This window comes from Rhinatrema bivittatum, chromosome 2, assembly GCF_901001135.1.
Source record: "Rhinatrema bivittatum chromosome 2, aRhiBiv1.1, whole genome shotgun sequence".
Lineage (NCBI taxonomy): Eukaryota > Metazoa > Chordata > Amphibia > Gymnophiona > Rhinatrematidae > Rhinatrema > Rhinatrema bivittatum.
This window is the reverse complement of record NC_042616.1, coordinates 290,060,450-290,073,670: the sequence shown is the minus strand read 5'-3', so window position 1 is coordinate 290,073,670 and position 13,221 is coordinate 290,060,450. Positions and strand designations below refer to the sequence as shown.

Genomic DNA, 13,221 nt, shown 5'->3' with positions numbered 1-13,221 from the left:
GCACACACATCTCAAAAGTTTTCAAAAAGAAGCAGGGCATGGTCTGGGCGTGGCCAAGAGCTGTGCGTGTAAATACTCGCCTGGTCGCACACCCAGATCCCCTGCTGCGTAAGTTTACTTCTGCTATGGAGGAGGTGTAAGATTTAAAAAAAAAAAAAAAGAGCCATTTCTCAGGGGTTTAAAAGGTTTGGGGTAACTCGGGCGAGTGCAGACTATCAAACCGGGGGGGGGGGGAGGGGTTGGATGACCTAGCTACTAATTGGGTGAGCTGGTGGACGAAATAGTGAAACTGGCAATGGCATGGACATGTGCACCTTTTAAAATCACCCGATTTACACAGTGGAAGCGGGATTTACATGCATAGGCACGTGCCTACTTAAAATTAGGCACACATGTACACACGGTCAGGCTACTTTATAACATGCGCACATATAAACGTGCAAGTCATAAAATGGCTGCGTATCTGGGTGTGCGCTGACGCACATGCGCCAAAGTGCACCCGCACGCTGGTTTGAAAGTTTACCATCCCTGTGTTTTATATTGATATAGATATAGAGCCTCATTTTCTAAAGTATCGCAGGCCTGTGGTACTTTAGAAAAATGCGGTAATGAGGGGCGGGGGGCCGAAACGGGGGGGCGGTCCTGTGCTAGCTGGCAGCGATCGCACCTCCGCGGTGCGATCGCTGCCGGCGTCGTGCCCAATAAGTATACCATAAAAGGTGTAGTTATTGGGCAGCGAAAAGGCTCCTCACCTTTTCGCTGTCTGCGCCTTCTTCGCAGGGTCGGCCCCGGTGACGCCCCGACTCCTCCTCTTCCGGGGCCGATAAATATATCTATCTATCTATCTCTCTTTCTCTCTCTCTCTCTCTCTATATATATATATATATATATTTTTTTTTTTTTAATTCATTATTTATGTTGTACTCATTGGGTGGGAATTTAGTCAGGTACAGTAGGATATATTTGTTCTTTCAGCTATGGATGCATCAACTGGAGTATGGAAAGCACTGCAGAACAAAAGTTACAGCTCACCAGCATAATAGGAAAATGTAAGAGGATCTTCATAAAAGTTCTCCCTAAATAACAGGCTGAAAAATAATCTGAACTAGTGCAAACAAACTGTAGAGGAAAACTTGCAGGTGAGACAGAAGCAATGCTATGAAATTCCATCCCTTATGTAAAGAATAAACTAGACTCTTGTCATTGGAGAGACACAGCTCATTCAGTATATAATTTTATTTCATGGTGAGAGTGAAGAGAATAAATCTCCTACCCTGGAAGCAATGTTGGGGAAATAAAAACCTGTAAATATTGAAGTTAGCACCAATTTTTTTTTTTATATTTAGTACTCAGAATTGTCTTTATTCTTTAGCTGCTTGCAAAGCAGAAGAATGCCATCAACTGATCCCCTGAATAAAAAGATCCTCCCAAAATTTTGAAAGACATTTTAAAGTGACAAATTTGTGTCTGTTATAAATGCCTCCGCACCTTTTCCTTTGTTGTAGTGTAGCAGGTGCAGTACTTAATTTTGGACCAGATATGTTAAATGGTTTTTTCCCATTCTATATCTGGGTTGGGGGAGGGAACATAGTATATCTGACACTTTTATTAATTTGTATTAATAATTTTTAGATGGCTTAGTAAGCAAAGAAGAAAATATTACTTAGCGAATAATCTGTGGGTGCAATTTTAAAATAGCTCCACCTATTTGCAAAGTATATGGTCACTTAACACATGTATCTTTTCCATCATCATTTTCAAAGGGATACAGCCCATACTGTTTCTGATTTGTTTGTTGGGGGGGGGGGAGACCAAAATGGCATGCATTCAATTGAATCCCATCTGCACGCATGTTTTTTTTTCTCCCCTGACCTAAACACCCTCACAGGCATTTGAGAAGAGCAATTTTCAATCCAGGTAAAAAAAAACAAAAAACCTTTGAACATTTCCCTCCCCATGAATGAGCAAGTAAAGCAAAAATCTTACAGAATCGGGGAAAAAAAAATCCCCCCCCCCCCCATATTTGTTAGAGGCTGTAAGGAAGTTCTGTAACTTGCATTATGGCTGCTCAGCTTGCACACCAGGTCTACAGAAAGTAAAGGGCTGTATTGTTCAATATTCACAGTCGGTCAGAGAGGGATAGGGGAAAACAAAAACAAATCAGTAGAAGAAAAAATATTGACTCAACTTATTAGCACAATTATTTTCTGTTATGTGACTCAAGGGATCCTTTTTTTTTTTTTTTTTTTTCCTTCCACAGCCGGTTCAGGCTATGCAGCCTTCCTCCCAGTCTGTCCAGTATCCAGCAGTTTCTTACCCTCCCCAGCACCTCCTGCCTGTCTCTTCAACGCAGCAGTTCTCTATGGTATGTTTAATTTCTACATCTTCTCTTTTGAAGTTATAAACATCTGAAAATATAGCAGAGTAATTTTTTTTCTACGTCATCCTATCCAATTCAGGCATGTCCCATTCACGATGCCCACCTTTAACGTATGTGTTGAAGGATAATGGAGTGCTCTGGGAGAGAGGAGTCGGAAACCCATTATTCATAACTCTGGTATTTCTGCCCATTCCCTACCAGGCTTAGCTGCAGGTTGCAAATTAAGGATTCATGAAGAGTCCAAGCTCAAGCAGGCCCTCCTTTACCATCCACCTCAAGGGGCTCCTTTCCAAAGGCTTTGCTAAGATTGCCTGCAAGCAGGCCAGTAAGTGTCAGTAGAAGACCATGATTCATGGCTTTTGGTTTTAGTGAACAATTAGTGATGCACCTAGTGTAAATCACAACAGGAGAAGCAAAGCAACAAAGAAAGGGGGGAGACTCGTGAGATTTGATTCACGCAAAATGGGGCAGATTTTCAAAGACCTACGCGGGCCGGGCCTATTTTCAAAAATGGGTGGGCGGGGGACGGGGCGGGGCAGCTGGGAGGCCTGGGCTGAGGACTCCGGCACAGCGGCCATCGTGGGGGATCTCGCGCCAGCAGTTGGCCAGCGCGCGCAAGTTACGCCTGCCTCTGGCAGGCGTAACTTCCAAAATAAAGGTTTGGGGGGGGTTTCTTTAGGGCTGGGGGGGGGCGGAACAGGTAGGGGAAGGTGGGGGGGGGGGAATGGGGAAAGCCAGCGGGGCTCCCCGAGGGCTCGGCCCGCGCAATTTGCACTAGTGTGCAGCCCCTTCCGCGCACCGACCCCTGATTTCATAACATGCGCGGGCGTACATTTTGTGCACGCCAGGTTTTGCGCACAAATGTTCGCCCGCACGTATGTTTTAAAATCTGCCCCAATCTGTTTAGTCATGGGAGGGTGGATAGTGATAAAAAAAAAACAAAAAACCCACCTGAATGGTAACTATTGAAAAAGCAGATATTCAGTTGATGGCATAAAACAAATTTGGAGTATACAGGAAGAGAGAATGTAGTGGTTCCATGAACACCTTCCACTCTAGCCATACATGCACACAAACACACATTCTTTATTCACCACCCCTAAGATTTAGATAATTAACTAACTCAATCACTATCAGCAGCTCCTCCCCCCTCAGAACAATCCTGTAAAATCAAATCACACTTTTAAATATTAAATGATCTCTTTTCTACATTTCCTTGGAGCTGTCATCCTATACAAAGAAACCATCCCGTTAGTTTGATCCTAGCGAGGTGTCCCATGGCTCTCTTCGCACCCGTCTCTTACCAAACCTCTCTCTATGAGGAGACCGGACCCCCTGCTCATAAAGCGAGAAACGCTATAACATTTTGCAACATTTGTCGCAAAAGTGCTGGAAATGTATGTGGGTGTCTCTAGACAGAAAAACCTTCTATGCGGCAAAGAAGGTTCCCCTGGCCAGGTCAACCATTTTAGGGAAACTACCACTAAAATTCTTTGATAGCATCAATCAAAGTTCTCTTCGGAGTGGTTTGGGATCTGTACAGGATAGGACAGAATCCAAATATAAACCCTGCACTTCAAGTTCTTACAATATCTTGCTTTCACAGAAACGTCCCCCAACAAAGGGTGCAGAGCCGGAACTAGCACAACTTCCCCTTACCACTCTCCATAGAAAAATAATTTAAAAATTCTGGTGTCACCTCACTGTAAAAGATACACATTAGCATAGCTCAGTAATATTGTGTAATAAATCAAAACCCTGTAAAAAAAAAATACTTAGAACCTACAGCAAACATGCCACACCATAATACACTAACTCTAGACTCAATAACAACTCTTCCCGTGGAAAGGGAACACTGCGAATATTAAATCAGGCCCTAAAGCACCAGTATAACTCCTGTTAGGAAAATAGAACAAGTTGGGCTGCTTGTAGATCCCTACACAGAAACTACACACTAGCAGAGTACCTCACTTCAGTCACATATTCAGAGCACAGACCCTTGCCAAATACATTATAAAGATATCATAAAGTATAAATGAAAACTCTGCAGACAAAAACTGAACTGGAAACTGTGTGTGCAGTACAACAATGAAAAAATTAGGAACATCACCAATCCTCATTAAACATCAAATACAATCAAGAAATATAAAACATCAAGAGATGAATTTTAAAGCTTGCGTGCGTGTGCACATGTATGCTGGCTCACGCACATGGATGCGGAGATTTTATAATATGCTCGCACATATGTGCGTATGTTATAAAATCGGCTGTTCGTGCATACGTGTGCGCTCAATTGTATATAGATGCGCGCATATGCATGCAAATGCCTGCATCTACCGTGTAAGTGGGGGGGAATTTTGAGGGATGTGCCCTAAGGCTACTTACCCTTTTCCCAGTTCGTTCCCAGTTCACCCAGTGTAGGGCGAACTGGGAACAAACCCCCTTAGTTTTAAAGGCTGCCTTTTCCCCTGTTAGACCTGACCCTTAAAACCCTGCTGACTAGCCCAGATTTTTAAAATTTTTTTGACTTACATGCCAGCAATAGCAGAAGTAAAGTTACGCGGTGGGGCCCCCGGCGCGTGCTTGTGCGCGTAAGTATTTTGGATTTGTGCGTATACAGGGAGATAGATGCATACTCTAGCGCTTCTTAGAATCCGCATGGCGAGGGCCGGCCGAAAACATGCGCATATCTCCCGGCTTTGGCACTCTGGGTAAACTGGGGGGAGTGCAGGCTGAAGAACCAGGGGGTCTTGATGACCTAAAGACTGGGAAACTAGTGGTAAACTGGTAATTTCCTTCATGTGCACATTATACAGTTTGAGAATTTAAATGCATAAAAGCTGACAGATACTAAAAAAAATTCCCATGTTACATTTTCTTGTGTAAATTTAAATTAGGAGCACAAATGCATGCACATAGATGTCTGCTACTTAGCCAAATAAGTCCTAAAAAGCGCTACTTAGCCAGATAAGAAAGATAGACAGATAAATTTTCAAATGCTAGTTATACATCTGTTTTATTTATCTGGCTAAATAGTGCCTTTCTTTTACTTATCAGACTATCTTACTTGCATAAGTGTTACTTGGCCAGATAAGTTGCCACAGCACTACTTAGCTGGTTTTTGTCACCATATGCCACATTTTTTGATACACAGACATGCACAATATAAGATGTGTGTGCATGCATATGTGGGTCCATATAGCTATGTATATGGTCATGCTCACGCATGTTTTAAATGTATGCGCATATTTGGGACAGTTGTGGGAGATAGTGGGGCGGATTTTAAGAGCCCTGCTCGCCTAAATCCGCCCAAATCCGGGCGGATTTAGGCGAGCAGGGCTCTGCGCGCCGGTGAGCCTATTTTACAGAGGCCTACCGGCGCGCGCAGAGCCCCGGGACTCGCGTAAGTCCCGGGGTTTTCGGAGGGGGGCGTGTCGGGGGCGGGGCCGAGCGCAGCGGCGTTTTCGGGGCGTGTTGGGAGCGTTCCAGGGGCGGGCTCGGGGGTGTGGCTACGGCCCGGGGCGGTCCGGGGGCGTGACTGCGCCCTCCGGACCCGCCCCCAGGTCGCGTCCCGGCACGCTAGCGGCCCGCTGGCGCGCGGGGATTTACTTCTCCCTCCGGGAGGCGTAAATCACCCGACAAAGGTAAGTGAGGGGTTTAGACAGGGCTGGGCGGGTGGGTTAGGTAGGGGAAGGGAGGGGAAGGTGAGGGGAGGGCAAAGGAAAGTTCCCTTCGAGGCCGCTCCGATTTCGGAGCGGCCTCGGAGGGAACGGATGTAGGCTGCGCGGCTCGGCGCGCGCCGGCTATACAGAATCGATAGCCTTGCGCGCGCCGATCCAGGATTTTAGCGGATACGCGCGGCTACGCGCGTATCTACTAAAATCCAGCGTACTTTTGTTTGCGCCTGGAGCGCCAACAAAAGTACGCCTATTCGCGGTATTTGAAAATCTACCCCAGTGGGAGAGCAGGTTTGAGAGGATAGGGGAAGACATGGAGACAGGGGAAAGATGGTGTTAGTTTGGGTAATAGAAATTTGTGTGATCATCTACCTAAGAGGGTTTTTTCCAACTCGCGTAATGGCATTTTCACATGCATTAAGGCATTTTCGCATGTGAAAAACGCCTTAACGCATGCAAAAAGCACCATAACGTATGGTGCGATGCTAATTTTTAAAAGGGGAGGAGTCAGAGGGGTGGGATTTTTGTAAAAGTGGGTTGGCTTCGTGAAACCATATCACACAGTTTGGCCATAATGCAAGGGGAGGGCGGAAGAGGGGGAGAGAGAGAGACTATCTATAAGGCCCTTGTAGTAGTTAGCTATTTATTCTAGTATATGAGGCCCACCTAATAACTCAAGGTGAGGTTTAGGTAGTAGTGTAGAGGTTAGGGGCCACTTTGACATGCAGAGTGAGACGTACGAACAGAAGAGTACACTCTTGTGAAGATTTGATGTCCTTCAGAGTGATGTTCTCATCAAGCTAGGGTGAGAGAATATTGTACAAATCTCATCGTGTGAGTTTCCTCACTCCGAAGGACATCAAATAGATAGTGTGTGTGTGTCTCTCTCTCTCTCCCCCCCCCCCCCCCAGTGGTTGCAAGTATGAAATGCAATAATTGTGGTATTACCACAAACTGGTAAAAGTTTACGCACTTTACAGTAATACCTATGCGAAGCGCTAAGATATTGCATGATGCAATAGATAGGCTATTACCATAAAACACGCCCCTCTTCCTATCGCACGCGATACGTTGATGAATCTAGCCCTATGTTGGTAGAGTACCAGAGAGATGGAGTCTGTTTGGGCAGACTAAATGGGCCAAATGGCCAAATGGTCTTTCTCTGTCATTTACTATGTTTCCATGTTATGTTATTTTACCTATTAAGTATGCAATATTTTACCTATTAAGTATGCAATTGCAGAAAGAACATTAGAAAATTAAAATTTTATACTGTATACTTCTAAGATCGCTAAGGAATTTACTTATCTTTCTAAAAGTGAGTGCACAAGCAATCCATATAGTGTAAAAACCACTACCTATAGTTATATAATTTTTGTTCCCTGAGCTTTCAAGAAAAGAAATTGTCATTAGTTATAATGGTTAATCTCATCGACTAGAAATGTGGAAATGAATTCAAACCAAAAAACCCCTTTTTCAGTTTTTCATTTCAAACAAAACAAATCCCTGGTGGCTTTAAAAAAAAAAAAAAAACCAAAAACTGAATTTTCAGGTGTTTTTCATTTTGAGAAACAGCACATGCTGAGGTAGATTTTATAAATTTCCGCGCGCGTATACTTATGTTCGTGCACCAGGCGCGAAAAAAGTACGCTGGATTTTATAAGATACGCGCGTAGTCGTGCGTATCTTATAAAATCCGGGGTCGGCGCATGCAAGGGGGTGCACATTTGTGCAACCTGCGTGCGCCGAGCCCGGCGAGCTGCCTGTTCCCTCCAAGGCCGCTCCGAAATCGGAGCGGCCTTGGAGGGAACTTTCTTTCCATCCCCTGCACCTTCCCCTACCTAACCCATTCCCCCGGCCCTATCTAAACCCCCCCTACCTTTGTTGGCAGATTTACGCCTGCGGAAAGCAGGCGTAAATCTGCGTGCGCCAGCAGGCTGCTGGCGCACCATCACCCGACCTGGGGTCTAGTCCGGAGGCCTCGACCACGCCCCCAGGCCGGCGCCATGCCCCCGGGCCCGCCCCCGAAACGCCACATCCCTCGCGGCATGCCCCCGACACGCCCCTCCATGCAAGCCCCGGGACTTACGTGCGTCCCGGGGCTTGCGCGCGCTGCCAAACCTATGCAAAATAGGCTTGGCGCGCACAGGGGGGGTTGGGGTAGGTTTTCGGGGGGTAAGCGCGTATTGTACGCGCGTACCCCTTTGAAAATCTACCCCACTATTTCTGAAAAGTGGGCACTAATTGCGAATAAGGCACACTATGCAGAAAAAGTGCACACTAGTTCCCAAAATGAATAAAAAATCTGAAAAAGCTCACTCTAATGAAATCAAATTAATCCAGAACACCTTCCGCACCCCAAGAAATGAAATGAAACAAACCACCCAAAAAAGTCACCTATACATCCCTAGTAATGACTAGCTGATACATTCAAATTATCTAGGCTTCTTACAGAGAACGGGGGCAATTTTACTACTGCATGCATTGGCGTAAAGTTTGTGCTACTACTAGTTATTATTTATAAAGCACTACTAGACATAAACACCACTATATAGATACAGATAAGAGACATTCCTTGCTATGTGGAGCTTACAATCTAGTAAAAACAATCATACATAATAAACAGGGGTTAAGAGAAGTGTATTTATTGTAGAGAAATGGTTGGGAGTTAAAAATAGCCCCTAAAGGCGAGTTTTTAGACTGGATTTGAATGTGGCCAGAGAAGGGAGCATGATGTACCAATTCTGAAAATGCAAACGTATGCACGTAATTGAAAACTTCTCCCCAACCTTGCCCACAGTAATGCCGATGCTCACTTCTAGTTAAACGTATATGCACGCAGATCATACAAGCACTGGTTTGCTTAAACAGTAGGGCAGACAATTTTGAAAAAGCCATTGCTGCAGCCCTGTTTACCCGTGGAAATGGCTTTGATGTGTACAATTTTTTTTTTTTTTTTTAGTAAAGTAGCTGCCATGATGACACATTCATTATTTTAATGTTAATTCACTTCACAAGTCTAAATAGTGATCAATACACTAATTTACAGGGACATGAATGATAGAATCTTTGATTAAAGTGTGGGTAACATTCTTCAAGCAGTTCCACAACCCTAACAGTCTCTGATTAATAGACTCGCTAGAAAAGTTTTGCTTGCATTATATTTTCTTTGACAGAAAATTTAAGCTTTGGGCAAATATCATCACATGATATTTCAAAATTGGGCAAGCAAATTGATGATAAATATTTTGCAGGGTATGAACTTTCTAATGCTTGTTTTGCATTTTTTTGAAAACTTGATACATAAGGCAGTAAGAAACAGATGGTTTATTTGCCATATGTTATAACATCTCAGCAGAAAGAAGGGTGACATAGTACCTGTATTTTATCAATATCCTTTATGATTTATTAAACCAAAATATTAACACTATGTTTATACTAAACATAAAAAATTGTCAATTTACAATTAATTCAAATATTACTGCATGGCTTAAAGTATTAGTGAAATTGCCCCTAGTGTTTCCTTTATATTCAAAATACATTTAGTGCAGCAGTTGCATTTATTATTCTTTCTAGTTTTGGTTTCCATGGGTTACTTTCAGTAATATGGCAATGCATAAATTATACAGCGTTTCTACAGTTTCATTTGTGCTCATTAAAACAGAGGTTTGACATTTGAAGCTTGAACTGAGATCTTTGATGATAACTTATAATTTGTGCCCTAGCGAGACGATATACCAACGCAGTTCAACCAGATGAGCTTGAGCCGTCAGTCATCAGGAGAAACGCCTGAACCACCTTCCGGTCCTGTCTATCCATCGTCTATCCTACCGCAGCCACCTCAGCAGTCCGGTTTTGTCATGGCGTCACAGAGTCAGCAGCTTCCACCAGGAGGTTTTACTGGTTCGGGTCCACCAGTGTCTCAACAAGTGTTGCAGCCTCCACCTCCCCAAGGATATGTACAACAGCCACCCACACAGGTTTTTATGATTTTCCTTTATTCTTAAATTTTTACAATATCTATGTACACTTTTATTATATATATGTATGTGTATAGAGAGACACAAAAAATTTACAAACACAGCTCTGACACCTCACAAAGGATAAAAATTCCAGTTCATATCCCTCACACCTCACTTTACTAGTGTTTTGAATCACTATCACTATCCTACTTTCTTTGTTGGTGTGAAAATATGAACTGGCTTTTTTTTTTTTTTTACCTTTTGAGAGGTTTCGGGGGAAGGGGGGCTGTATTTTTCGTATTTACTACAAAGGCACACTCTCAGCTTTTCCAAGAAATGACTGCCAATTTGTGTACACCTGTGGGTGCATACACGCATACATGTATAAAAAGGTAGATAAGCGAAAAGAAAAATTCTTCAAAATAAAGAGCTACATAATCTACAAACCATCAGCCAGAATGCAAACTGTCCCATATTACATTGTAACCACATTAAAAGGAAGACAAAACAGTATGCTAACTTTCGGGTGTAAGGGTACTAATATCACTCAAAGACTGCAGCTTCAAAGGAGAGAACTTCCACGTCGAAAAAAAACTGGTTCAGCCAGTTAAGTGGTGATAGTGTAAAAATGTAAAAAGAAAAATGTGCTGTGTGGACCTAGTGACCCGATTCTTCTTCAATCCCCACCCAATGACTGAAAAATGGACCCTGTTGGGTCTATTACCCCCTCCCCCCCCCCCCCCCCCCCCCCCAAACCCCTCCAAGTAAACTTTAATAACTGAAAATGTCTGGCTCTACTCACTGTCCCACCCCAATGCCTACACCTTCCTCTTCTCTCCCCACCACCCCAACCCTAACCATTCCACCTACCCAGCTCCTTACCAAACCTCATTCTGGTGCCGGGATCGTAGTGTGCTCGTACCTCCCAGCACCTTCCAGTCTTGTAACAGCAGTACTTGGAAGCACAGATTACTCTGAGAGCAGTCATGGAAATGGCCAGCATCGCAGTGTTGAGCATACGGCATTCCCAACCCCAGAAAAGGTATGTGGCAAGGTGCTGGGTTGGGTGGGTAGGAGGGTTAGGTTTCAGGTGGCAGGGAAGAAGGAGCAATCCGTTGCTATCTTAGGTTAGGCCTAGATTCATCATTCCACCATAAATGTAGCGGTATGATGAGCTGCCCTGAAAAAAAGGGGCGGGGCAATGACAAAAGGGGCAGGGAGGGCGATAGCCCGGCCGCATTGTGGCGGTGCGGTTTCGCCTGCTGTGGGTGCGGCCGTGCTGCACGCTATCGCCCCCATAGCGCCACGGCAAAAGGTGGTGCTGTTTCCCGTGCTACTGCCGGTGATAACGTCCAAAACATTATCGCTGGCAGCGGTGCTGCCACCTCATTAACCTTAACCCCACCCAAACTCCTCCCTAACTCCACACCTTCCCCTAATTTAAATTTCACCACTGCGATACGACCATTATCGCATGCAATAACGCCCTAACGCATGCGAAAATGGCACATTGCATTTTAGAAAATGACCCTATTATTTTGGCAAACTGGGGAGAGAGGGGCAGGAGGACGGTAGGCACACTCAGCATTTTCATTTTTACAGGGGGGGTTTTCGTGGGGGAGGGATGCGGCTCTGCTTAGCAGGGCCCTTGTTCAGTCATTGAGTGGAGGTCAGGAATTAGGCTGCAAGTATGTCACAGCACTTTTACTTTTCCAGTTTCCACGTAACCAGCTATATTTTGACTATAGTTGGTTAAGCCTTAAGTAGTCCGGGAACACTTACCTGGATGATTCTAAACATAACCGGGGGATACTGAAAGAGAGCCAATTAGCTTTAAATAAATTCAGCTAAAGATGGCTGGATAATTTTATTTGAAGACATTTATTTCGCTGAATATCCGGGATTATTTTATCTGAATAAGTTAACCATTTTAAGTGTGTTTGAAGATTGGCTTCGTAGAGGTAAATATTCAAAGGTTTCATCCTCTCTGGTTAAATTTTGTTCAGGGAACTTGATGCCCCAACAATATTTACCCAAATTAAAAGAAGTAGCATTGGGGATATTTGTGGAGCATGGTTTCACTTTGGCCGGGCAGTGCTGATATTCAGCGCTGCTCGGATAAAGTTAGGTAGCTGTATAAGTCTGGTTGGACAAATACCTGCCCTAAAATTATCTGGATAACTTATCCAGGCAAGTTCTACTGAATCTAAAGTTATTCATGTGGAATACTCACAGCTGACATGTTGTAGGAAACATAACTTTTAGCAGGGGGTTTTAAAGAAGATGTCACAACCATTTTAGAGACTTCAGAACACATGGACAAGAAATTCCGTTAATCTGTGTTACATGTGAGGATTTGGAAAAGGTTCTGACGTGACATTCCATTAAAGCTTTAGAAATATTCAGAAAGAAAAGCCTCATCAACTAAGTGATTGTCTGGCTCAAGCACAAAAGTAACAAATTACCTGATTCTCTAAGGCTTTTCGCCCATTCTGTGTCTGTGGGAAAATACCTTGATGAATCAGGCCCAAAGTCCCCTTGTTTGAGATTTTTTCACTAGATGGTAATTCTAGCTTCTGTATAACAATACACAGTTCACTGGGGGTAGATATTTTGGAAGGTAAGATACGTGTGTAGGACAGTTGATCGTTCATAATTTGAAGTAAAAAATGAAAGTCGCATACTAGTTTTTAAAACTATTTCTTTTGACAGTGCAGAATGTGTCTTCTAGTCATACTTATTTTATAAAAAAAAAAATGTAATTGAAAGTTTTTCAACCCTATAAATGCTTTCTTATGTGTATGTACAGTTCGCTGTGTGTGTGTGTGTGTATATATACACACACACACATACACACACACACAATGTTAAACCAAGTTAAATAGAAGACATTCTTTTTATAAAGAACCATGACCTCTGGGTTAAACTACAACCCCATCATAAAATATTGCAGCAGATTTACAATTAATGTCTCCACTGTATGCAGTGCCTGTTTTATTATGGGTGTAAAAAGGTTAAATTACTTGGAAAGGGAGAGCTAGACATACCGTACATGTTATGAATTAAATCATTGCCTTTTCCCTGTTATTCTTTTCACATAAGCTGGATATATTTCTGCAATTTATTAAGAACTGTAGGAATACAAACTGAGGCATTTTTTCTAGCACAGAATAATACAGATTCTTTCATTGCATGTCTTTAA

The 13,221-nt window shown here is 43.4% G+C and overlaps 1 protein-coding gene across 10 annotated transcripts in view; it reads left to right on the top strand.

The window, feature by feature from the left end:
• The window catches only part of ARPP21 (cAMP regulated phosphoprotein 21), an 896,408-nt gene that overhangs the window by 765,121 nt on the left and 118,066 nt on the right, over positions 1–13,221 (top strand). For all 10 annotated transcript variants that reach the window (XM_029589611.1, XM_029589613.1, XM_029589614.1 and 7 more), the window contains 2 exons: positions 2,261–2,365; positions 9,783–10,037. In XM_029589611.1, the coding sequence (XP_029445471.1) occupies positions 2,261–2,365; positions 9,783–10,037 (360 nt within the window). The remainder of the gene's footprint in view (positions 1–2,260; positions 2,366–9,782; positions 10,038–13,221) is intronic.